This window comes from Pieris brassicae, chromosome 10, assembly GCF_905147105.1.
Source record: "Pieris brassicae chromosome 10, ilPieBrab1.1, whole genome shotgun sequence".
Classification (NCBI taxonomy): Eukaryota; Metazoa; Arthropoda; class Insecta; order Lepidoptera; family Pieridae; genus Pieris; species Pieris brassicae.
This window is the reverse complement of record NC_059674.1, coordinates 6,439,277-6,464,853: the sequence shown is the minus strand read 5'-3', so window position 1 is coordinate 6,464,853 and position 25,577 is coordinate 6,439,277. Positions and strand designations below refer to the sequence as shown.

The 25,577-nt window shown below is 34.5% G+C and overlaps 2 protein-coding genes and 1 long non-coding RNA gene across 4 annotated transcripts; 2 read left to right on the top strand and 1 right to left on the bottom strand.

The window, feature by feature from the left end:
• The first annotated feature begins 1,191 nt into the window (after positions 1-1,191).
• On the top strand, positions 1,192-14,553 carry LOC123715316. 2 transcript variants are annotated; one of them, XM_045670280.1, is made up of 9 exons: positions 1,192-1,467; positions 3,092-3,199; positions 3,607-3,719; positions 8,230-8,341; positions 10,469-10,595; positions 11,249-11,416; positions 12,033-12,153; positions 12,667-12,953; positions 13,359-14,553. In XM_045670280.1, the coding sequence occupies exons 1-9, from the start codon at positions 1,394-1,396 to the stop codon at positions 13,389-13,391; spliced, it is 1,143 nt and encodes a 380-aa protein (XP_045526236.1). In that variant the 5' UTR covers positions 1,192-1,393; the 3' UTR covers positions 13,392-14,553. The 2 variants fall into 2 exon arrangements, with proteins under 2 accessions (XP_045526236.1, XP_045526235.1); XM_045670279.1 differs by having other exon boundaries at positions 12,667-14,553.
• Positions 14,554-14,955: 402 nt separating this feature from the next.
• On the top strand, positions 14,956-23,364 carry LOC123715587 (ruvB-like 2). The gene is made up of 12 exons (XM_045670729.1): positions 14,956-15,082; positions 15,345-15,531; positions 15,997-16,113; positions 16,383-16,464; positions 16,916-17,078; positions 17,939-18,035; positions 18,369-18,500; positions 19,146-19,258; positions 19,600-19,820; positions 20,544-20,682; positions 21,732-21,849; positions 23,230-23,364. The coding sequence occupies exons 1-12, from the start codon at positions 15,077-15,079 to the stop codon at positions 23,259-23,261; spliced, it is 1,407 nt and encodes a 468-aa protein (XP_045526685.1). The 5' UTR covers positions 14,956-15,076; the 3' UTR covers positions 23,262-23,364.
• Positions 23,365-23,888: 524 nt separating this feature from the next.
• LOC123715217 lies at positions 23,889-24,747 on the bottom strand. Its single transcript, XR_006754403.1, has 2 exons — positions 24,610-24,747; positions 23,889-24,040 (listed from the first exon to the last, which is right to left on the bottom strand). It is a non-coding gene; the product is annotated as an uncharacterized LOC123715217 (long non-coding RNA).
• Between the last annotated feature and the right edge of the window lie 830 nt (positions 24,748-25,577).

The following is a 25,577-nucleotide window of genomic DNA, read 5'->3' as shown; positions in this document are numbered from 1 at the left end:
TGGCATAGTGTCTTTTAGGTATCACGCTGTATCCTTAACTGAATGAGTTTTATATGCGCATATAGACATAAAAATCATTCGTGCACAGTCGGGTCACACCTACTACTGTGCTAGAGTTGAGATTTTCAAACTTAATCACCGGGTACTGGTATTAGTACCTATATCTTAACACTGCTTAGTTAAATTATGCGAATATAGAAAGCAAATTATATAATATAATTTACAATATCCAGATGTCCCTTTATTGTTGTTTAGAATATCGGTCTTAGTACATTTTTTTTTTCTTTTCCTATCACATAACATCTTCAAGGACAAATCAGCGATTGTCCTTTGACATCTTGACACAATAATTGTCAATTTTTGTCATTATTTAAATGACAATGACGTCTTATTTATGAAAACAAAAAGTTGAATGTGTTACGTTAGCTGAAGGTAACAAATGCATGCAAATTAGAGAAAATTTTACAAATAGGTTATTTCCAAAAATAGCCTTGATGCACCGGAAGTTACACGGCGAAGAGAGCTATCGGATCAATACACAAACATTGTCTATGACTCGTATTAAGAATTATTAAAGTAAAGAAAAATACTCATTATTAGTGTGGACATTTCTACTATTATCTTAATAATATATGCAAAACTTTAAGGTTAATACCATAATTTTAAGCGTAAAAGTAACGTTTTATTTAAGCATTTCTTTATATATTTTTGATGGCAACATTTCTAGTTAAACTTTTTCGTTAATGAATTAAAAAATATTTTTTAGTTTATGATATTATTTTTACATCTTGTAATACTATGATTCGATTACCCAATAATTTACTATCGATATATTTATTCGACATAACGACATTGAAGGTAAAAAATTAAAATGACAATGAAAGGAAAGTTTTCATAATATATACAGGAATATTGTATATTAAAGAAAAATTCATAATACTTTAATAATTGAGTACCAGTTTACCAATCCAGTCAAAATTTTTATAAATTTAAATTACAGCACAACAGACTGTGTAACACTAAAAACTTATTATTACAAGTTTTTTTTTCAAATAGATCATCAATTTCTTAAATCAGAAACGATTATCGTTTTGAAAAGTAACACTGGTTCGTATTCGATTATTGAACTCTTACTCAGTGTTGCTATAATCTATTTCTATTGTAAATTACATCACCATATTTTCATGGCAGTGGCACGCATTTGGGACTTGGACTTTTCGTGACAGCATGTCATTTTCGACATTTGATTGATAATTTTCCAAAGATCCATCAAATTAGTTTGTTTGAAAGTTACTTTAGGCGCTAAGTGTGTATATTTTTAAGTTTCTACGTTAAAATAAGAATGTGAGTGAACAGGACCCGTGTTTGGTTAGCGCGTTTCAAGGTACCCAAGATGAGTGCCCAGAAATGCGTTGTTGAGGGCTGCAACTTGGAATATGATGTAGTGTGCAGTTTCTCCTTCTACAAGTGAGTGTTTTCCCGCCTTTTATTCAATTGAATCTGAAAATTTCTTATTGCTTTGTATAGGATATCCCGGGCTTCGCCCATTGACCTCGAAGCGTTGTTCCCACCAAAAGCGCTTGATAACGCTAGCCTATACATTTAGTTCCTATTGGATGTTTACATTTTGTCTTTATCCATAACAACATGATAACTGACTATAAAGTGTTGTAACTTGAAAGATTTCATGCAAATTTAATTCCAAAATGCATTATATTAAATTTGAATTACATGTAATTTTTGGTGGAAAACTGAACTCTATTTATATGGGAGTAAGGGTCATAAATAAAATGAACATTTGATGGATTTGTCATCATTAAATTTCTCTTAATCCTTGCAATAAAGTAACTTTCTATTTGTTTCATTATTTATGAATAAAAATGTTTGTTTATTATTATCATATGTATGTACCAACAAGTTCATTAAAAATTAATAGCTGAACTACTTTTAATGAGAAGCATGAAACCAATATTAAAAGTACATTATTACTCTTACTACCACCTGTATCACTAAAGATAAACACAGTTTCCAAGAGTTTCCATGGTACAGTGGTAAAGAAAATTATTAAAGCATTTAAGTCATGGTCTCAAGCAGGGAGTAAATTAAGTATAGTAAGTTCAATTTTTGTAATTAAAAATTGAATGTTGGCAAGATTGAGATATAAAGTTCTATCGGTCAAAATACTTGGTTGTGACTGTTTTTTTCAATTATTACTATAATAAACTTAACTTTTGTAGTATCAAGGATTAAATTGCAACCATCAACTTATTTTAGTATAGTATGTTTATATTACTTCCCCTATTTAATATATGATATACCTCAGTAAAATAAGAAGATTATAAGATATAATTTAAGAGCATAGCGACTACATAATATACAAAGAAGTAACAAAAGAAGAGTATGGGCTTGGTTTTATGATAGAATAATAACTTAAGAAGAAAAATACTGGAAATCTATTGAAGGATTGTAAATTGTGGAAAAGGTACTTGTCCATAAAAGACTCCATGAAGAATGCCACCACCATATCAGTGAAGGAAACTCTTCAATACAGAGATTTTACCAATACTCACACATAGTTGCCAGACTTGTTCTATTACACAAACCCTTCACAATAAACTAAGAACTAGCCAGAGAGTCTTGGCGAGAAGCACCATAGGATACAGGAGGAGTAACAAGAAAAGGGCCCCAGAAGTTAGAAAATTCATGAAGCTTGAGGGTGTTGTTTGAAAAAGTTGACAACTCAAATGGAAGCACACAGGCCACATAGAGAAACAGGGAAGTGAACAAGGAAAACCACAGAATATATTTCATATATTCGCAGGCTGTTCATCGTAAATGTGGGAAACAGCTCAATCGATGGTTGTAGAAGATAAAAATGTTAGCTGGTTCATCTGGCTGAGAGTGGCGGGAGATATATGGGGGTGGAAATTTGCTGAAAAAGGCCTATGTGTATGCAGAATACACTGACTTAGAAACAAAACAGATGTTATTATTATTGCTTATCAGCTATAAAGGTTTTTGTATTTTGTACACTCCAATTAGAAGTGAATATATGCAATAAAATCATTAATTTTGAGAATATTTCTTTTAGTGTTAACACCTCATCAGAAGTGGATGAGAAGCGACAGGACTGGATCGAGGGGGCGATGCATGAGGAGAGTGAGTGTCTCTGGCGACATGTTAACTTACAGTTGTGTGGGTATGTATCATATTTAACATCTACCCTGTTGCCATTAAAATTATTTTATATATTAAATCCATCTGTGCCACACAATTGTTCTCTAGAGTATGAAATACAGAAATTATTGAATAGGATTAATAGGATAACCTTTTTGTCTTCATTTATCCTACAAGTTAATTGTTCAAGTTAAACTTGTAAAATTGTAATAATTTGCAACACTGACTCACATGAATCAGTAAACTCCTTACACCAGGAAGACTACATTTTATATATTATATAGCCTGAGTCTGGGGATACATTCAGAGTCGAGACTTAGTGTAAATAGTCATATTTACCAATGTCAAAATCTAATTGTGAATGAACGCATGAGATGCATTTAAATGACATACCGAGAAAAGATAAATCTTTATTATATAATTTTTCAGGTATCACTTTGAGTTGGACTCTCAGGGCCTTTGGATAGACTCACCAATGCTACCTGAGCTCTTGTCGCCTCAAGAACAAGCTGCCATGAGACAAACCCCCGAAGAGAAAAAAGGTAATATATTCTTGTTTTACCAGGTACAGTGTTGGCCTTGTCCCTAATTGAATCCCAACTGCTCAATTCATTTTAATCATCGCAAACAACACTTTTTCATATAGTAAAGAAAAACAGTGAGGAAACAACATGTCTTAGACACAAACCTGTCAGGCACAGAAGACTGATCCTACTTGTCTATAAAATAAAATGAACAAATATATTCATACTGTTTAAAGCTAAGACATAGGGGTGTTGCGCCATTAGTGTGTATGTTTCGAAGATAAATGTGTCAGGTTCTTTAAGTATAAAAATAATATACTGATTAAGAAAACTAATATAGTCGAAATCTGTTATAACGACATCGTGAGTCTACTCACATTTGGTCGTAAAAACCGATAGTCGTAACAGCCGATGATGTTGTTATTAAGTATCCAATACTTTTACCGTGATGCCGTTCTGAACGATGTACTCGTAAACGGTTGCGACTGTAGTACAAATTTTGAATGAACAGCTGACTAAACTCAAGAATAATATAAAACCTTTTATTTGAATAATAAAGTATTTACAACATTACGTCATTTAATGAAAAAAATGTTTATTAAAAATCTATATAAATAAAAAGTAATAGGAAAAACTTGAAAACTTAATCGTAAGAAGAAACTCTGGTGTCGCTGGAAGACCTACAAAGGCTTACTCGACTATCAAGAGTTTTCTTTATTAAGAGCACGTGTTAAAAATCTTATGAAACTTTGTTATAATCGCTATATAGAAAGGATTGAACAATCGCTTAAATCTAATATCAAACATTTTTGGAAATACACGTCCACTCTAAAACAAAGTAATTTAGGTTACCCTAAACTAATGAAGTATGGCAGCATTTCATCCGACGATCCCAAACAAATAGTTGAGTTATTTTCAAATTATTTTCAGTCAGTATTTGAACCTCAAACTCACTCGGACGGAGACGCTGTGACAGTTGAAGAGAGCCTTTCCAGTGACTCTCAGATCCTTGTGCATAACTTGTATTTCGATGTAGACGAGATCAGCAAGGAACTATATTTGCTTGATCCGAGTAAAGGTCCTGGTCCAGATCAAATTAGACCAGTTTTTCTAAAGCATACACATCGTTCATTGTGTGTCCCTTTACAGATTATATTCAATAAGTGTATGTCCAGTGGCACTTTTCCTGATTGCTGGAAATTATCTTATATAACGCCTATCTTTAAGACTGGTGAAAGGAGTGATGTCGAAAAACTTGAAAAAGGAAAAAATTGCTTGGCTCAAAATTAATTTAATCAAGAGTAATTTTTCGAGAAAGGTTTTTATGGAGAGAAAAATTGGAATGGAAAAAGTCCTCATCCCCTATAATGCTTACGTAATATTTGAACGGCCCCAATGAACATTGGATGTTTTATCCCAATACTAAGCAAATGGTAATTCAGAGTCTAAGTAGATAGTAGGTAGAGTCAATAAAATTTAAACCTAGTTTCAGCCTGTCAAATCACTTCTTTCTGTATGAAGTTTGACATATTGTGACAAGACTTTGCTATACGAATTCGATTTCAGAACAAAGTATGACTCGTATGTCAGAGACGTACGTGACATACGACAGTTTTCCTAAGTTTTTAGAATATCGGTTATCACCCTTAAACACCAATGTATCCCTGATATAAAAATGTTATTAGACTCAGTGGGGGTCAGACTCTTTTCATAGTAAGATTTATTATTGTGGTAGCAAACCCCGGCGAACTTTATTTATTGAAGTAAAAATAAACCTGCTTATTCATAACTTTCGTTCGGTTTCGCATGGCTATTTATCGCGGACTTTGAGTATTAATGTCCTATATAAAACTGTAGTACATGAACTGCACATCGCTTTGGTCTATTATCGCAGCGTCAGCGTTTTACGTCTATGTTGAACAGGGAGGTAGGATTCAAATAGTGAAATAATTTTTTAAGTCGTTTCAGTAGTTTTGGAGCAAATCTTTATTTTTATTAATAAAAACTAAATCTAATATGTTTACCTGAAGAATAAATAAAAAGATTAGTAGTTTACATTTTTTACATCATCCCAGAGATGGAGGCATCATAACATACTTTGAGAGCAAGTTGTGGCTCTACACAAAGCAAAGTACGCCATTGCATAAATAAATTAAAAGTAATTTTTTTAAATAATCTTTCTGTGTCCATTCCGCATGGACTGTATTTAAGTTCTGACCAACTAATCACAATATATTAATACTTAAGTAATCATAAAATAATTTCTAATAATACAAGCGACTCGCAGTCTCAATAATGTATATTTATTTGCTTTTTAAGATATTTCGTCATACCATCGATTCAGCGTTATATTTCATTTTTTGATTGTTATTAAAGGTATATATAATACTAAAATAAGTTTAAAAGTTTGGTCCCAATGGCAGTGCACTACGGTCCGCTTCACTAGGAATTTTTGCGAACTGTGGCATCGACTCCCGGAAAGTCGTCCCTGATATGTTTAAAAACAGAGCATGCTCCTCCAAGGCCGGTCACGCACCCACTAAAATAGGTTGCTATGCTATGGCTATGGAGGAAATCACCAGCTCTCGGATCACCAGTGAAACCAGGTGCCAACTTAAATCTTTTATTAGAGCCCCTGGAACCCCACAGCCCAAGAGTGTTCTCCAAAGGGAACTAAATCAAAGTTCCAACTTTCCTCCAGACCCTTTCCTAGATTTTTACGTTTAATTACTTTACGCCTGATCTGCAGCCGAAAGACATTAACCACCTGTTTTGCATTGTTGGCATTAATTGTTATATTGATTTGAACTTTACCTTCTGAGAAATAAGATATATGTTATGTATTAAAATCTTTTATTATTATATATCGTGGGAACGATTCATAAAAATTCGTTTCTTTTGTTTGTGTTTTCGTTTAAATTTATTCCGACATACGCGTATTCGCTTGTGAGATACTCAGATTGCCCTCTTATTGCAGGGTCAACGTACCAAGACCTATTTGCAAAATTCGCTAAAGGGAACCAAAAAGGTACTCAAACCCAATGTAATATGGATGTTACGCATGAGTTGGAAACTATAATACATTTTTATACGTCTTCGAAACCGTTTTCATAAAAATATTTGCGTGAAGTTTCATTTTACCCTAGTAACGGGATCTTGTATAAATATTTGATGACAGAATTGAATTTCTCGCTCTTCATTTGAATAAACGTGGAATCATAAAAATAGCAATATATATCTCGTTCTCTTTGCATGGGCAACCCGGTTGCTCTTGCTCATTGTCGGTAACAATCTCGCCTCAGAAAAGAGGTAACCATTTACGGGCAAGCCATCCCGTGGCAAAAGTTTCCCCATCAAATATCTAGGAGTCACGCTCGATAGTGGCATGTCTTTTCGTAAACACATAGCCGCCGTTCGCAAGAAGGCATCTTTTGTCCTCTATGAGAATCGCGATGCGCCATTCTACGTGAGGAAAGTCGACCTCCACCACGACCTCCCTGGAGCTCCCTACCATAGCGCGTTGGCGCGTGAAAGCATCAACTATTACCTCTTCGCGAAGGGCCCGAAGGAGACCCTGATATATACTAACGGATCACCAATCACAATACAAGTAGCTAACAATAAATTAAAAGCTTAAAAAAGCGGCTTAAAAGAATTGCCTTCACCGGAAAAGGCGTGAACTTCGTACTTCGATCACTCCGGTGAGCTGCCGTCCTGCCCTTCAGGCGATTGACCACCCCGCGACGGCCCAAGCTGAGGTCCAAGTCAGGCAGGAGACGCCCTTGTGGTAGTCGCGGGAAATACGCACATTCCGGCCAAGCTGACCTTTAAAAGCCCTTAAGGCCAACATCGAAATTCCATTCTGAGAATAAAAATATATATTTTAATTTAATTTAAAATAATAGGCATTATTTCAAGCAGTTAATTTTGTTTTAAGTAATATAACATTATTGTGATGAATGTTGACGCTTTGGTGGACTGAGAAATTGTGAGCACTGTTCCACCGCAATTTCTGTAATTTTTTAAAATCCAAAACTAAACTATTCTGATAATGTTTTATACTAATTTTACGGTTATCATTAAGGTAAGGGAATGATTTTAAGCTAAGTTTCTATCCGTGACGCAGCGCCGGCTGCTCGAACCATATGACGCGTCTGCAATGGTGGGGGCTATATATATCGCCTAGTTTAATCTTCTTGGTTTCGACTCCAACCACTCATACCAACTTCGCTCCCAAATTTAGAGGAAATCAAACCAACAAACTTAACTAAACATCAATTCTACATATATACTACTCCAATACCGAAATAACAGCCATTGAATACTACTTGCTACTTAAATGTATTTTTGATAGATATTTGAATTCACCTCTCAAACCAAGTGTACAAACAAAAACTTTAGAGGGTTTTAATCAATATTTAGTTATGGGTATTTGAAGTTGCTTAGGAGTTGGCATCACACTCTACTAGTACTATTTCCTTTTGACCTTCCGTTTGATTTGTATTAAAATTATAGTTATTTGTTACAGCCGCGGAAATAATTCGTGTGGAACACAATTATAGCATGGAGGCTTGTAAGCAGGAGCCGGAGTCTATTTCTCGTCTGAATGTCAGGCAATTGGTTGATACACTCGGTTATCTGTAAGTATCATTTTACATTTAATTGTATGACACACACATATACAGTGTCTTGTTAAGAAAAAGATAGATAAATAATAACACTTTATTTATATCACAAACAATATAAACAGGGGAAGGAACCACCGACATTATTGCGGTGTGATACTACGATGCCTGAAGTTACATTCCGGCAACGTGCTATCCGTAAACATTTATTTTCCCTGGACATCCATAAGTCGAGCAGGCCTGATGGCATCCCCCCAATTGTGCTGCGTACTTGTGCTCCTGAGTTGGCTCCGGTCCTAACGCGCCTTTTCCGGTACCTGTACTCCCTCAACACTGTTCCGAAGTGCTGGAAGACAGCTTTGATACATCCGATCCCTAAAAAAGGCGATCGCTCTGATCCGTCCAAATATCGCCCAATCGCAATAACCTCCTTGTTCTCCAAAATAATGGAAACCATTATTAACGGCCAGCTCTTGAGGTATCTAGAGGGCAGCCAGCTGATTAGCGATTCTCAGTACGGCTTTCGTCGTGGTCGCTCAGCTGGTGACCTCCTTGTATACCTTACACATAGGTGGGCAGAGGCAATTGAGTCCAAGGGGGAGGCGCTGGCGGTAAGTTTGGACATAGCGAAAGTCTTCGATCGGGTGTGGCACAGAGCACTGCTCTCTAAGCTTCCAGCCTATGGGCTCCCCGAGAAATTATGCAACTGGATTTCCAGCTTTCTCGCTGATCGGAGCATTAAGGTCGTCATCGACGGAGCATGCTCCGACCTTAAACCCGTCAATGCTGGTGTCCCACAAGGCTGTGTCCTATCCCCGACCCTGTTTATTCTGCATATTAATGATATGTTGCAACTTAGCAACCTTCATTGCTATGCGGACGACAGCACTGGGGATACTTTTTATACAGGCCGGGCAGGTATTTCTCGGGCTGTTGTTGATGAGTGCCGGAACAAAGTTGTGTCTGAAGTCGAAACTCTTTTACGTGGAGTCTCGGGCTGGGGTAGACTAAATCTAGTCCAATTTAACCCCAAGAAGACACAAGTCTGCGCGTTTTCCGCTACTCCCCGCTTTGAAGGCACTCTCCTTAAAGCCTCAGCTAACATCGGAATATTGGGCGTTGACATATCGAATAACGTCCAGTTTCGCGGTCATTTGGAAGGGAAGGCTAAATTAGGCTCCAAAAAGCTTGGTGTGCTCAGCAAGGCGAGACGGTACTTCACTCCGGGCCACCGCTTGCAACTCTATAAAGCGCAAATTCGGCCCCACATGGAATACTGTTCTCACCTCTGGGCGGGAGCTCCCCAATGCCAGCTCCTTCCACTTGAACGAAGTATTCAACGAAGAGCGGTTCGAATCGTCGACGACCAATCACTTTCCGTGCGGCTTGATTCCTTGGCGTTGCGTAGAGATGTTGGGTCCCTCTGCATCTTCTACCGCATTTACCATGGGGAGTGTTCAGAAGAGTTGTTCGGTCTAATACCCGCAGCTGAGTTTCATTATCGGACGTCAAGGCAAAATACAAAATACCATCCGTATCACCTCGACGTCCGTCGTTCCACAACTGAGCGTTTTCTAAGGCAGTTTTTGCCGCGCACCAACACTATGTGGAACCAGCTGCCCACTGAAGTATTTCCGAACCAATTCGACTTAGGGTCCTTCAAGAAAAGAGCGTACCAATTCTTGAAAGGCCGGCAACGCACTTGCGAGCCTTCTGGCAATATGAGTGTCCATGGGCGGCGGTATCGCTTCACATCAGGTGAGCCTCTTGCCCGTTTGCCTGCTATTACATAAAAAATTACGTACAAACAAGTTAAAGATATACCAGATACCGGCAAACTTGAGCATTAAACAAGGGAGTGGGGGAAAGCTTGCGAATCGTACACAGCGCGGGACACTTTTAAATAAAATAAATATATAATAAAAAATGGTATACATATTTCTATACAAAAAGGTTACACATTTACGAAAGAAAAGCAATAAATATTCTTATACATTTAACAACGTAATACCGTAAACGTTAAATTCGGGTGTGTTGTGTGGTGTGAAAGTGAGTATATGTCACAAAAAATATCTATCAGTGAAAATGTATGTATGTATGTTATTTTTGTAATGTAAATAAATTTGTTAAATGTTATTACAGATCACTTAAGAACCTACAGAAGAAGCAATTATGGGTGGTGAAAGTGGAAAGTGATAAAGCTGAAGCCTCCATCACTCAGTCGGAGCAGGTCATCACTAAGATGCAAGATCCTAAACAGATTATAGAGGTAACATTAATACTAATTTAATGTATAGTCTTTATGATTTTAGAAAGCAGAATTGACCTAATGGCAGATCGTAGGTTCGATCCCCGGCTGTGTACCAATGGACTTTTTATTTATATCTACATTTAACACTCGCTCGTGTGGTGAAGGAAAACATAGCGAGGAAACCAACACGTCTAAAACCCAAAAACTCTGTCTGTGTGTCTGTTGATTACCTGCTTGCAAATAGATACAGAAATCTGGGTTTCAGACCTAAAAGATAGTAGAGCTACTGGTTTTTTTATATCAAAACTAAGTTATACATATAATATATAATATATTGAAAATTTCTTAAAAAGTGGAGTAAATTCCTAAAACGAAAGTGTTGACTTTCTCTTTTTTTTTTTTTTTTTATTTTATATATATAAAAAAATCGATATCTTCCTGCTGAATTTGATCTATCCCATAAAAATAAATTGATTTTATTAAAAAGGTACACATATTTATATACAAATTAAGTAACTGAAAATGTCCAACACAGTAGTGTATAGTGACAATGAAATAATATAAAAAAAATAGCATCTAAAATAATTTGTACCTTACATTTTTGCTTCAATACAATTTGTTGTGTATATCTATTTGTAATGGTGCATATTAATATTAAATGATCCTTACAGATAATCCCACAAACATCTCAATCAGTAGACAACAGTCTTCAAAACCAGACTGAAGTGCTTCAAATGATAGACGATGGCACAATCGGAGATAACTTCATATATGAGATTGCTGAAGAACAAGAGATATCCATGGATGAAGTGAAGGAAATACCGGCTGCTGAGAATCAGGTAATTGACTAGTCAGTTGTTTGATTTTTGTCTACTTTTTAATTTAATTTAAGTATGCTTCGGAAGGGCCGGTAGTGTGTAATAATATTAATATATTGAGAAATAGTTTAGAATTTAGTCTCATCAAATTAGGTACACACATAAACATAGTTCATTATATTAAACTAGGTGTAAGGAAGTTGAAAAAACTATTCTACTATATGAATCTTGCTTGATTTCTGCATATCTGATCTGCACTCCTGCTACTTGTCCGATGTCGTCTTCCAATCTTTTTTGTGGTCTTCCTCTACTCCTTTTGCCTTCTCTAGGGTACCATTGTGTCACAATTTTACTCCATTTTTCCTCCCTATCTTGTGCCCAGCCCATCGCCATTCTCCAAGTCTTCTTATTTTGGTGGTTACTCAATATAATGAAGATTAAACAAATAAAATTGGTATAGTATTCAGTACATATATTAGAAGAATTTAGTACTGGAGATCATTTTAAAAAACCCAGGATTTTTATTTTTTTAAGGTAGCATATATTTAGTAAGGTACATTTTAGAGAATTTATATATTTAAAATATAATTGTTAATTAGCAATCAACAAATAGTTATTATTAATTTTTATTTTCTAGGAGTGGACTGTTAACATAATACCGGACGACTCTAAACCCAAATACGCGTACATCAAACATTGCAACTCGGGCAAGAAGAAGCGACACTTCACATCAGAAATGAATACCATCTCTTTACAAGGTAATTATTACTTCATTATATGATTATTTTTTCTTTGTATGTTTGTAATTTTATTGTTGTTTCTGCTAAAGGAGATTTTTGTGACTGCCCAAACGATACCATGGACCATAATAACAATTACTCTATTTGACTCCAAAAACATTACATTTTGTAAACATACAATAGACAAAGAATTGTTGAGATACAATACTAATTTTAGTTAACTTTATATATAGCTTTACTTTATACAGCTTTAATTTTATTTAGTTTTTTCTTTTTTTTTCAAATAATTTCATAACGTGATGTACACAACTAACCTACTCTAAATATTCTCGGTAAGCGAATGTAATTCTTTGAGAAATAAAGTATCTTTGAACCACTATACTTTTATGAGCACTAGCGTTTTAGGCCTAGTCTGTATCTAAAACGCTAGTTCCATGCAGTGTCAGTAACAAATTGGTTAAGTTGTTTGTCATTAGATGTTTATTAATAATAAGTAGTTAATATTAGACTTAAAATTAATTGATGTTGCAGGTGACTTCGAAAACTACTACATACTCCCCGATGTAGACCCTTCAGTTGGTGTTGAAATTACTACGAGCTATGACCAGGAAAATTACATAGTCGAAGAGTATCCCCACTTGGTCTTAGAGGAGCGACCACGAAAACGTGATCCCGAAAGAAAGAGGAAAAAAAAAACTCCCCCTACCGTCAGACAGCAAGTAAAGCAAATAAAAACTGAAATTGGTGAAGACTGGGTAATTGACAGTAATATATATGAGGAGCAAGATGAAGAATATGATGACAAGAAAGCGGCCAGGGTGAGGAGAAAAAATAAAAAATATTTAGGCTATGATTTTGTCACATAGACTTGTATTGTTTGAGTTGTACACAGGTTTGAGATCCTGAGATGGAAATATAATTAAAATTGTCAAAGTGACAGTTTGTATTAATTTAGATATCACATACTAAATTAAAATTATTCTATTCCGTTCCTTTTGATTGATTCAAAAATTTGGGACAATCTTGAATTTAGATAATTTTGCTGTTTGATATCTTATTCCACCTCAGGTATCTGTTCTATGGAGGGAGGAGAGTTCTATGAGCATGTTGCAATATTAAAAATACTACTGTTTTTGGTTCATAATCATAACGATTGACAGTGGTGAAATAAATTATAAATTATCTGAATAGAATTTTGGATGACCCATAAAATTTTGTTTTAGGTGTATTTAAATGATTTTTCAACGAATGTCTAATACAGAAAAGCCATTAATAAAGGAATTATATATAAAGGAGGTTGGTTCTCACTCTCTTAAAACAGGGTCAGCAGTTATTTTAAAAGCTCCTTTTGTTTCATGTTAGTGTGAAAAGAAACATGGCAAATACTAAATGGAGAATTATTCCTGTGTAAAATCAACTCAAATAAGGAGCTGACTAAAAATCTTCAATTTCTACTCCTTAATTACATAACTGGAAATAAAATGTGTAGTATAGATATTAATATATTATAAATGTATTTTTTTGCTTCCTAAATAATCATTATTAGTGTAATTCACGTTATTAATGTTAAGAAAATTTTCATCTACACTCACAATTAAGTTTAATTCCTAACAGAGATAGAAATTTTGAGGGTAGATGAGAATATTTGATTGTTTGTCAATAGTATAGTTTTCTTTAAAAAATAACTGCTTCAAGATTAATCATAGGTGATTTTATAATGTTGGGGTAGTATTTAATTCAAAATGCTAATTGTGTTACTCCATGTTGCATCAATACCCGTTAATAATAAGGTGGGGTGATTCATGTTCATAAAATGCACTATCTGTTAAGTTAAATAAAAGTATAAAAAATAGAGCACTATATTAAGAATGTGTAAAGCCAATTTTTATTAATTCAACTTTAATAAAAAATCAAAACAAGCTAAGTAATTTAGATGTTCATATTAAAAATAAAAGATAATGAGCCGTAATAGGTGTTTACTATATTTGTTGCACTATTTGTGAACCTCAGTTACAACAACCCCTGAATCAGGGTAAGATCCAGAGTGGAGACAGAGATTTAAGTATGTCAAAACCAATATGTATTTGACACTTACGAGTCCTACGCAATAAGTCTACTCTGAATATTACCCCTAGCATTGACAGCAGGGTGAAGCATAGCTCAATATCTGATGTACAATTCTCTTGTTATGTTTAATCAATGATTACTGTGAACTACAGTATCTACACTATTTAGATACTACTTTTGACAAGGCTCTAATGTTAACTTAGTACATCAGAAGAAACACTTATCATTGAAATCCTACATATAAATAAATTATGTACAGATAATGGCTTTTCACCTAGTATAAATTAGCCATTCTTCCACAAAAATTATGTTTTTGAGTTTCGTTACGTACTGAATATAATAACATTTTAATGTTGTGTTTTATTTTATCCCTAACTATATTCGCACGATCATAAAGAACTGTAGAGAACGAACATCTCACTGTCCTAAATTTATTCCCACAGTCCTCAAATCGTGAATGGGGTCAAGAAATCACCTTTAAACAGCCGAGAAAGTATGTTTCGTCTTATAATTATATAGATAACGCAACTCTTGTCGGGTCAGAGGATTAGATAGAAGAATCATGAAGCATTAAACGGAAGAACATTACGATTGAACAAAAATAGGTCTTCGTCTCTAATTAGTTACTTAGTAAAAAAAATGGATCACATCAGGATAACATTATTTTATATAAAATTTCTATAGTTACCGACCAGTAATTAATAAAGAAGCCTGTGGCTATGTGGCAGTATCCGTCAATGTCATCTTATTAAGTGTCCGTACTCCGTTGCCTCATAATTCAAAAACAGTATTGTTTTGCGTTGGTATTAGTGTGGTTGCTAGGTGTTTGTTTGGCATATCTTACTTCTTATTTACTGGAAAACAAAACAAAAAGATGGCTGTAAGTAATGGAAAGTTTGTTATAACTATTGAATATCTTTGGGAAGTTCATGACATATCGAATTGTTTATTGTTCCAATATAACCTCAAAGTCGGCTAAAACATGAAGTCAGTTTTATACTTAAATCTCTAAAATGCGTTTAAAAAACTGTGTTTAAACTTAATAATAGTACATTTTTATTATTTATCATATGGCGCTTAAATCTATCATTCTTTATAATAGGTAAACTAGTTACTCTCCTGTATCATAAAATATGTTTTAGTCCCTAGCAGCAGCACAGGTACAAGAGGTACGCTCAATAACTCGAATAGAAAGAATTGGCGCGCATTCCCATATACGTGGCTTAGGTCTTGATGATGCCTTGGAGCCACGAGCAGTGTCACAGGGTATGGTGGGGCAGAAGATGGCAAGGAAGGCAGCTGGAGTCATTCTACAAATGATACGAGAAGGTATGATTGATCAATCTGTTTGTTGCCATGACTACCACATTGCTTAAAATGTGTGAGGTGACCGATCATGTTTATTAGGATTTAGCCTTTTAATATAAACAATTTTTTTTTCTTAAACATTTTGGGAAATAAACAGGTGGATTTAATTCTTTGTCTATTTATATTATACATTATTCTTACATCCTCTTTGACGATATTTACAGCATGCGTACTGTCAATGTTGTGTCACATGAAAATGAAGGGTACATGAGAAAAAATTAATTGTTAAGGCGCTATTCATTTAAAAAAAAAAGATTTTTTTTTCTCTCATAAGAACCTTCTCTTGATTATAACACAAAAAATAGAAATAGCAAAATCGGTCCAGTCGTTCACGCGTGATGACGTGACCAAAGGAAATAATGACTTTTTAGATAAGTTTTAAAACAAGAATGTTCTGCTTTTATCATATTTTTTTTAATAATATAGGTAAAATAGCAGGCAGGGCAGTGTTATTAGCTGGACAGCCAGGCACTGGCAAGACTGCCATTGCAATGGGATTGGCACAAGCTTTAGGACCTGACACACCATTCACCAGCATGGCAGGTATTGAGAAATTAAATTCAAGTTTAACATAATATGTTAATAAGAAATCACACTTTGTATGTGTTCAATGGTACTGTGGTACCTGTAGTGGTTTCATTATTAATTCTCATCAACAGGTATAAAAGTAGTTTTTTGTCTTTTCATCAGACTGTAAACACAATTGGACAGAAGGATACTTTAATTAAAAGAGAATAAGGTTATAATATGGTTTTATTATATTGTACTTTTTATAATTATTGTACTTAATGGTCCATCCATGACTGTTTCAGGATCTGAAATATATTCATTGGAAATGAGTAAGACTGAAGCATTAACTCAAGCCATCAGGAAGTCCATTGGAATAAGAATAAAGTAAGTATTTTTCGATTTTTTTTGTATTAAATGTGTTTACTAGCAATAGTTTTTTAAGCTTATAGAATCACATACAGTATGTACCCCCAGTTAGGAATACACTGTTTTTTATTTTTACTTTATTGGTTGTTTTTTAAATACAGTTGATTTGATGCTTGTTAATCTGAATCTTCGATAATTTGTTTCTTTCTGCCCCCTTAAAAATACTTAATAAATTGAATGAATAATCAATTAGAATTAGTTGGATCAGTATCTTGCTTGCCTTTAAGTGACCTCTGTGGTCTGTGGTTTTATTTTCTAGCAAAACTAAAATGTCTGGCTAGAAGAATTATTAATTTAACAGATTGTGTTCCTCGTGACAGTATTATGGGTTTTACAGGTCTTTAAAGTTTAAATATAAAATGTTATAGTTCTTAGCTTTAGTTTAACATTTGATAATTTTTGTAAACAGAGAAGAATCAGAGATAATAGAAGGAGAAGTGGTAGAAGTAGTGGTGGAAAGGGCAGCAGGTGGGGGTGGAGCCAGAACTGGTCGTCTCACTTTAAAGACAACTGATATGGAGACTAATTATGATATGGGAACTAAGATGATCGACTCACTGCTTAAAGAGAAGGTATTTCTACTTCTGTCTGTCGGTGCATTACTGAATTATTGTCTTTGGTTAACCATTTAAATAAAACTTGTTTAAGGGCAAAATGAAAATCACACTGTTTGCATAACTCAAGTACAGTGCTCTTCTATTAAATACTAGCAGACCCGACAGACATTGTCCTGACTTAAGTATGAATATTGATTTCGAATTGGTATAATTAACTAAAAATGCTTTATGATATGATTTCTTTGTTTGTTTTTCTGGTTGGTATTCCGACATGGGAACAGCCGACATATAACCATATAGCCATGTGAAAAACATGGATTTTCAAGATTAATGCCACAAACAATTACCGACTGTAATTATTTTATATGTATTTGATCAATATAATAACTCCGATCGAAGCATCTATTTTAAACGATATACATTATTCTTACATCCTCTTTGACGATATTTACAGCACGCGTACTGTCAATGTTGTGTCACATGAAAATGAAGGGTACATGAAAAAAAATTAATTGTTAAGGCGCTATTCATTTAAAAAAAAATGATTTTCTTTTCTCTTATAAGAACCTTCTCCTGATTATAACAAACACAAAAAAACGAGAATTAGCGAAATCGGTCCAGTCGTTCACGCGTGATGACGTGACCAAAGGAAATAACAGATTGTAAATTGCTATTTCAATCAATAGACTAACTAATTAGTCTATATAGTGACAATAATTTTTAATTTGTGTATATCACACATTTATCTATCACCTTAAAACGTGGTATATGTATTTACATATATTTGTTACAGCAGTTTTATCTTAATAAGCAGAAACTTGATAAATATTGATTTTGTAACAGTACTAGTTTAATAATTCATTATACAATCGCAGGTGCAAGCAGGGGATGTAATTACCATAGACAAAGCAACGGGAAAGATAAACAAACTCGGCAGAAGTTTTGCAAGAGCCAGAGACTATGATGCTACAGGTAATATATTTTTTTTATTGAAGTCCTAAAATTTATTTATTTTAGAGGAATACTAACAATACACATGAATCAAAGTTATGTATGTATTTTAAATGATAATAATAATTTATTGCAAGAATTTGGTACAAAAATGTGTAAAGTGGTACAATAGTATGTTCGCATATTCTGCCACACACAATGGCTAGCAAATTTGTCTTTGAAGGAGTTTGTCATTTTACATTATTAGTCTATGTATTGGTCAATTCTTACATTTGTATCGTACATATCATATCGAACGTTATTAAATTTATATCAAGTACAGTGTCTCACGCCCTGATATATATCATTGTACAGGTCAACAAGCCCGTTTCGTTCAATGTCCCGAAGGAGAACTTCAGAAGCGTAAAGAAGTAGTCCACACCGTCACATTGCATGAAGTAGATGTCATCAACTCGAGGACACATGGATTTCTAGCTTTATTCTCTGGTGAGATTCTATCGAGAATATTAATTTATATATTAAGTAGAGGTGGTCAATAAGAAGACCTTTATTCTAAAGCTAGTTTTAAAAAAAGTATTGCGTCATCATCTTCAAATCTATGGCACCTCAGATGTTATTTTAACCCCAGAAATAGGTCTGATGAATATAGAGAATGTTCCACCAATTCGAAGGTATCTGGGCAGGCTGAACTCGAGCACGGGGCGTTATCTTGGTGAAACATAACAGCTTTAGGGAGTTTGCTTGCGTATTTGATCTTGCAACTTTGCTATTTGTTCTTCGTACTAAGTCTCGGTAATTGGGGCAAAACAAAACATTTTTTTTATTGATAAGCCTCAAATTAGTATGTATCAGGAACCCCTTCCGGTAAAGGCCTCCTCCAAGGCTTGCCATCTTTCTCTATCTCGAGCTATTTGCATCCATTGAGGAGGACCCGCGATTTGTTTGATGTCATCATCCCATCGATAAGATAATCGACTTATTAGACGCTTAATAATTTGGTTAGCGCTGATTAAAACTTGCGCTAGATTCGATAGCGCTAAGTCGGTGGCATTACTGTTTCTAAACACGTAAATGTTTATTACTTTATCTGTGTAAATAAACCTTTTTACACATTGATTTAACAAATTTCAGGTGACACTGGTGAAATTAAGTCAGAAATAAGGGAGCAGATTAATAGCAAAGTGGCCGAGTGGAGGGAGGAGGGGAAGGCAGAAATGATTCCTGGAGTATTGTTTATAGATGAGGTAAGACTATGGAATATCGAAGTAGCTATTAGTCCAATGTCAGTGAATTTCTATTACTAAGGAGTTCTCAGTTATTTTTTGCTTGGAGGCAAGCAACATTTAGTGTCTATACTTTTCAAAATCCAAATGTTTATTTACTACCGTGTGTTTACTGAGATTGCAAAAACAGGTTTCCATAAAAAAAAAATTGTCGATAATAAAAGAACTATATCAAATTAATGATCATTCTTGTGAGTAACAAAATATAGAAACAAATTGATTCATTGCAATGAATATTAGTGTGGCTGTGGAGTAGTAAGGCTGCCAATTTTTACCAGCTATAGCTTCAATATCTTTTCTAGGCACACATGCTGGATATAGAATGTTTTTCATTCCTCAACCGAGCTCTTGAATCTGAAAGTGCTCCAGTGGTAATAATGGCAACTAACCGCGGGATAACCCGAATCCGAGGGACAAATTATAAAAGTCCACATGGAATACCGTTGGACCTTCTGGATAGAATGATCATAGTCCCCACAGCACCTTACTCGGCCCAGGAATTAAAAGAAATACTTAATATTAGGTAAGCTAATTATTTTTTTACAAAAATACTCATAATAATCCACGGATTTAAGCAAACTGAACAACACGATGGCTCTTCCTGTTGAGACTGACCTATGCAGGATTGTGTATGTATCAAGTGCATGCAGTAATCTGTAACTGTATACTTTTTTTACATATGTGATACATTATGTACATTAATTTTGCGTTTAAGTATTAGACGTTTTGTTGGTCGAAGTTACACCTCAGCCATTATTATTTTTTAAGAACTTATAACTATTTATATTTAGGTTGTTGAGCAGTGTTGGCCTTGTAACTCTAATCCCTGAGGTCCTAGGTTTGATCCCTGACTGCACCAATGGACTTTCTTTCTATGTGCACATTTAAAAGTCATGGCTTAAATAGTGGTGGTAGCAAAACTTAGAGTTTTTTTAATAGTTAATGATGATGTTTTAGTTAACAAAGCTAAAAGATGAGTTTAATTTAATTTAATAAATGTAATAAAAATACTTTAACAGCTACAGGAAGTTAATTTTAACCTTTAGTATTATATTCACTTGTACTGTTGTGCTTGTGTATTTTAATACCGTACATATGAATAATTTTATATAAGTACCTCACGCACACAAATATGGTAGATATGTGTCGTCAGGCATGGAAGGCTGATGACATGGCTATGACGAAAAATGTCACTGCCGTTGCGGTCGTGATGTCTTAATTAATTTTTTTTTAATTAATTACATAGGTGTGAAGAGGAAGACTGTCAGATGTCAAACGACGCGTTGACAGTGTTGACGCGTGTCGCCACAGAGACCTCACTCCGCTATGCGATACAGCTTATCACTACTGCATCGCTTGTTGCTAAACGGAGGAAGGCCACCGAAGTGAGTACTACTTTTACATAACTTCTTCTTTTAATAATTTGATTTAAAATTAAATATCTATTTATATTATCATGCCTTTTTCCTGACGGGGTAGACACGGATCTCCATCTACAGTCCAGACATCCTCTCGCTTCATTCACTATGCACGCTCGTCCCATTTGGATACTTTTAACTTGTCTTTTGGATTTGGTCCAGCTATGTTCAAGGCTTACCTAACCCGACATCGTTAAACGCTTCTCCTTCATCCGTTCGACATGGCCAAACGCGACGACAGCCCTTTTTGGGCGTCCCTTAGTCCCGGTTGTTGGTCAGGCAGAGTTGGCCTAGTGGCTTCAGCGTGCAATTCTAATTAATGAGGTCTAAGGTTCGTTACCCGGCTGTGTACCAATGGACTTTCTTTCTATGTGCGCATTAAAAATTCGCTCGAATGGTGAAGGAAAACATCGTGAGGAAACCGGTTTGCCTTAGATCCAAAAAGTCGACGGCGTGCTTCAGGCACAGAAGGCTGATCACCAACTTGCCTGTTAGATTAACAAATGATCATGAAACACATACAGAAATTTGAGGCCCAGACCTAAAAAGGTTGTAGCGCCATTGATTTTATTTTTATTAGGCTCGGTTGCCATAAAAAGGAACATTTATCTGAGGCGGTCAATATATATATCGTGATCCTTGAGATCTCGTCAATATTTACTGATAAGTAAACACGGCAGAAATAAATATTGAGCATATTGACATGAAATCTAGTTTTTTTTTGTTATCCATCAATATTTATTGACTGTGTTTGTGTTGTGTTGATGATTTGGATGAGCACTCAGGGTAAGATGTTGGATCACTGTAAAAGTATTTTTGTGTGTACTGATTACGCAAATTTATTGTTTTGATGAACTTACCTTAATATAGCATTTAGATAAATTAAAGTTTGCCCTATATTATGGCAATACTAGTCAGTAAGTCAACTGTGACTACTGACGATATTTATTGACCGTCTGTGTATCCAAATTAATAATGACATGTATTAGTTTTTGTATGTGAAATATATTTTTCAGGTAAGCATGGAGGATGTGAAGAAGGTGTATTCTTTATTCCTTGATGAGCATCGGTCTGAGCAGTTCCTTAAGGAATATCAGGATGAGTTTATGTTTAGCGATGTATCTGGATCTGGTGGTAGGTCCATATTATTTACCAATAACAATATATCAGTATTTCTGACTGCACATGGCTGCAAAATAAATAAAGCCTACGATATTCAGGCGTATCACTCCTTCCCGATATGTTCTAACGGATCCAATCACTGTAGCTAACAATAAATTAAAAGCGCGGCAAATAATGATAGTCAAAAACAGATTAGGATAACAAATCGCCTTCACTGGGGAAAGCGTGGACCTTTACTTCGTAATTCGCTCCCTCCGTGAGCTTCCGGCCTGCCCTTCAGGGGATTGACCACCCGGCCCAAGCTAAGGTCCGAGTATGGCAGGAGACGCCCTTGTGGTCGTCGCGGGAAAAACGCCAATTCCGGCCAAGCCGACCTTTAAATGCCCTTGAGGCCAAAAGCGAGATGCCATTCCCCAAAAAAAAAACTGGCGTACTATGTATCTTATGGTGAAATTGAATAAAAGGCCGGCGACGCACTCGCGAACCCCATTCAGTGTCCATGGGAGGCGGTATCACGTACGCCTCCTGCCCTCAGTTAAAAAAAAAGAATATTAATCTTTCCTTTATAATATTATTTTAGATGAATAATTGATTTACAGATGCAATGAATATAGATATAAATACAAATTGGAATTTTTGATAAATAATTTATTATTTATTAATCTCCATCACAACGAAACAGATGTAACTATTAAATAGCGCAGTTGATATTTTGCTAAATCGGCTGGTTTTATAATAGAAACCGAGAACCTTAAAGATTTGTCAACCTGGCTTTAACTTTACGATAGGTTCATATAAGCCGAGGTTAAACAGGCTTCTGTTAGACAGGCGCGCCCTCTAGGCCGAGTCTCACTTAACTACAGCTGGGTTTGACGTTTAAAATAATTTTTTTTTCCCAATTGTTAGATTGTGATAGTTTGCACGTATCTTATAGATATTATATACAATTTACTGAACGAATTTATTCCGTTTCGTTCCAAATACGCATGCGCCGCGTTTCTGAAGTTGTCCATCTTTCATTTTATATATGAATATTGTTTTTTTATTATTTTTGATACTTTACAAGCAGAACAATAAATAAAACTTTAAACTAACATTTTGAGCCCCAAATATATGGTTGAAAATAGGGTATAAATAATAGAAAGGCCGGCAACGCATTCGCGAACCCTCTGCGATTGATTGTCCATGGCGATATCACTTTACATCAGATGAGCCTCCTGCCTTTTTGTCCCCTGTTCTATATAAAAAAGAGCTGACATGTCTGCGGTCTATTTTAATGGTCCTATTACAACACCCATATTTTTTCAAAATGTTGAACAAAAATTATTAATCAAACTTATAGATCTCGATTTCTATTCTTAATTTGTTTTAATGTAATCTATATTATTTCAGATGGACCACAATTGATGGAAGTGTCTCAGTAATTATCTAATGTGAAAAATTTTAATTGTAAAAGGACATTTTGTTTAAGTTACTATAAGAAGTTAGCTTTATGTTTTGTTACTAATTAAATACTATATCATAAGAGACTTGTGTTTTTTTGGATGTCAGAAGATAATTTATTAGGTAAATTAAATCCTAAATTTGGACAAAATTTATTTGAAAATTCAATTAAATATTTCATACATGGGGTTAATTGTAACTCGACATATTCCTGTTAGGATGTAATATAGGTGACCATTAGTGATAATTTAAAACCCCATATTCATTATTCAAAATTGAACCATTTTTGAGTTGTGTTTTAGATGTTTTTAAAATCAAAAATAATGTCAAAACACCGAAAAAACGTTATGAAACTAGGCTTGCCTTATTTTGAAAACAGCTAAATATACCCATCTCTAAAATGGATCTTTTGCATATAAATTATCACCTCCTAACAGGAAAACGACTAACATAAGTATAGGAAAACCAAGTCACTATTTTTCTATAATTTCAAAGGGCTAGTTTTTATTGCTTTGTTGGTCAGAGGTGCATGTCAAGGTCTAGTTCCAAATCTATACTAAATGAACAACAAGTGTTAATATAAGAGGTTACAAATGAAAATAATTTAATACTTTTATAATTTAATTTTACTTAATACACTACAATAATACATTAATATTAGCATTTATTCTTTGCTACGGTAGTTCTTCATGTTGACAAGAACCCACCCAGGAATAAACAACCAACCAAACACCATACCAACGGAAAGTGTGATCATTTCCTGAAAATCAGAATTTAATTAAAAAGAGCTTGGGAAAGATCACTGTAATAACTTAATAACTGTTTTTGGTTCCTTGACTTAACATTAATAGGTACAGGTAATTCTTTCATTTGTACTCAAAGTCATTAAAGATTATGTATAGCTTGATTTAATTAGTATTTAACACAAATATCAGAATAGACCAGAAAATATTGAAATGGTACCTTATGATTATTTTGGTTGGTCTCATAATAGACATGCTAAACTACAGAGATTAGAAACAAAGTTAGAATTGACAGAATCCACCACCAATAATAAATAAAGAACCATAATTACGAATTAGTGATTGAATCTTTTTGTTAATTCTCTAAGGACAAAAGCCTATAAAATAATCCCATAAAAAGTGTTATCAACCTTTAAACGATGAGAAAGATAACCTATTTTTATAAAATTACGTAATATATCGATTAACCAAAAATACTTTGATCGATTAACTATAACGTAGAATTTATGAGGATAAACCTATAGTACATATTAAGGACAATTATAACACTATAATAACGACATACCAATAAAAATATGATACTCACCCCCTTGGAAACCTTGTTTCTGGTTGGGATGGAGACCACACTCATATTCCTGACCTGCGGAGCATTCTTGACGACTTGAGTCGTCCTTAAAAGGCTTCTGACGGCTTGCATGGTATATTTTAATCAATCAATTTAAAGACACTGCAATGCAGGAGAACGAGCGTACTTTTTAAAATAAAATTTAATGTTGTGCTATGAGATTATTGAAAAAATGCTATCTGTCAACTGTCAGCTACAACACATGAATGTCATGTGTAATCAAATGGCCATAGTCGCTGAGCAAATCCTACTGAATGTTTTCTCTGAATTCAACTTCAAAGTCTCCTTAATATTTATGAGCAACCCAAAAAGACTTTTTGTTGTACATTCGTTTTGATAGGTAGTTTCAAATATAAATTTAAAAAATACATTAAATAATAAACATTTGGCATTATTTTATTACTGGAAATATTAATTAAATACACACACACATAACATAAATAAATTATGTATGTGTTTTTTTTCAAGAATATCTTAAATAGTATAGGTCTCCTCCAATTGGCTTCATCTCTCAATCTTCTCCACCAACTTCTTTAGGGTGCAGCCACATCTGGCGAATATGCCGCGAATGTGCAGCTTGCGAACCATTTGCGAGCTTCGCGCGTGCAGTCAAGGCATTGGTTTGGTTCGCCTCTTTAGCGAAAATCATGCAAGGCTCGTACAAAAAATAAAAATCAATTAAGTTTGACATTACGATTCTTGGCCACTTGAGATTCCTAGACAAGCTTGCAGTATTTTTTTATCAAAGTGTTCAGATTTCATTTGAAAATTGACCAACTCCTGACACGGTGTGTTCCAAATATTATTAGCTGAAGAGTAATTTTGAATTATATTTTATTCGAATATTAATCAATTGCTGACACGGCTCACGTGTGTTCCAAATATTATTAGCTGAAGAGTAATTCTGAATTATATTTTATTCGAATATT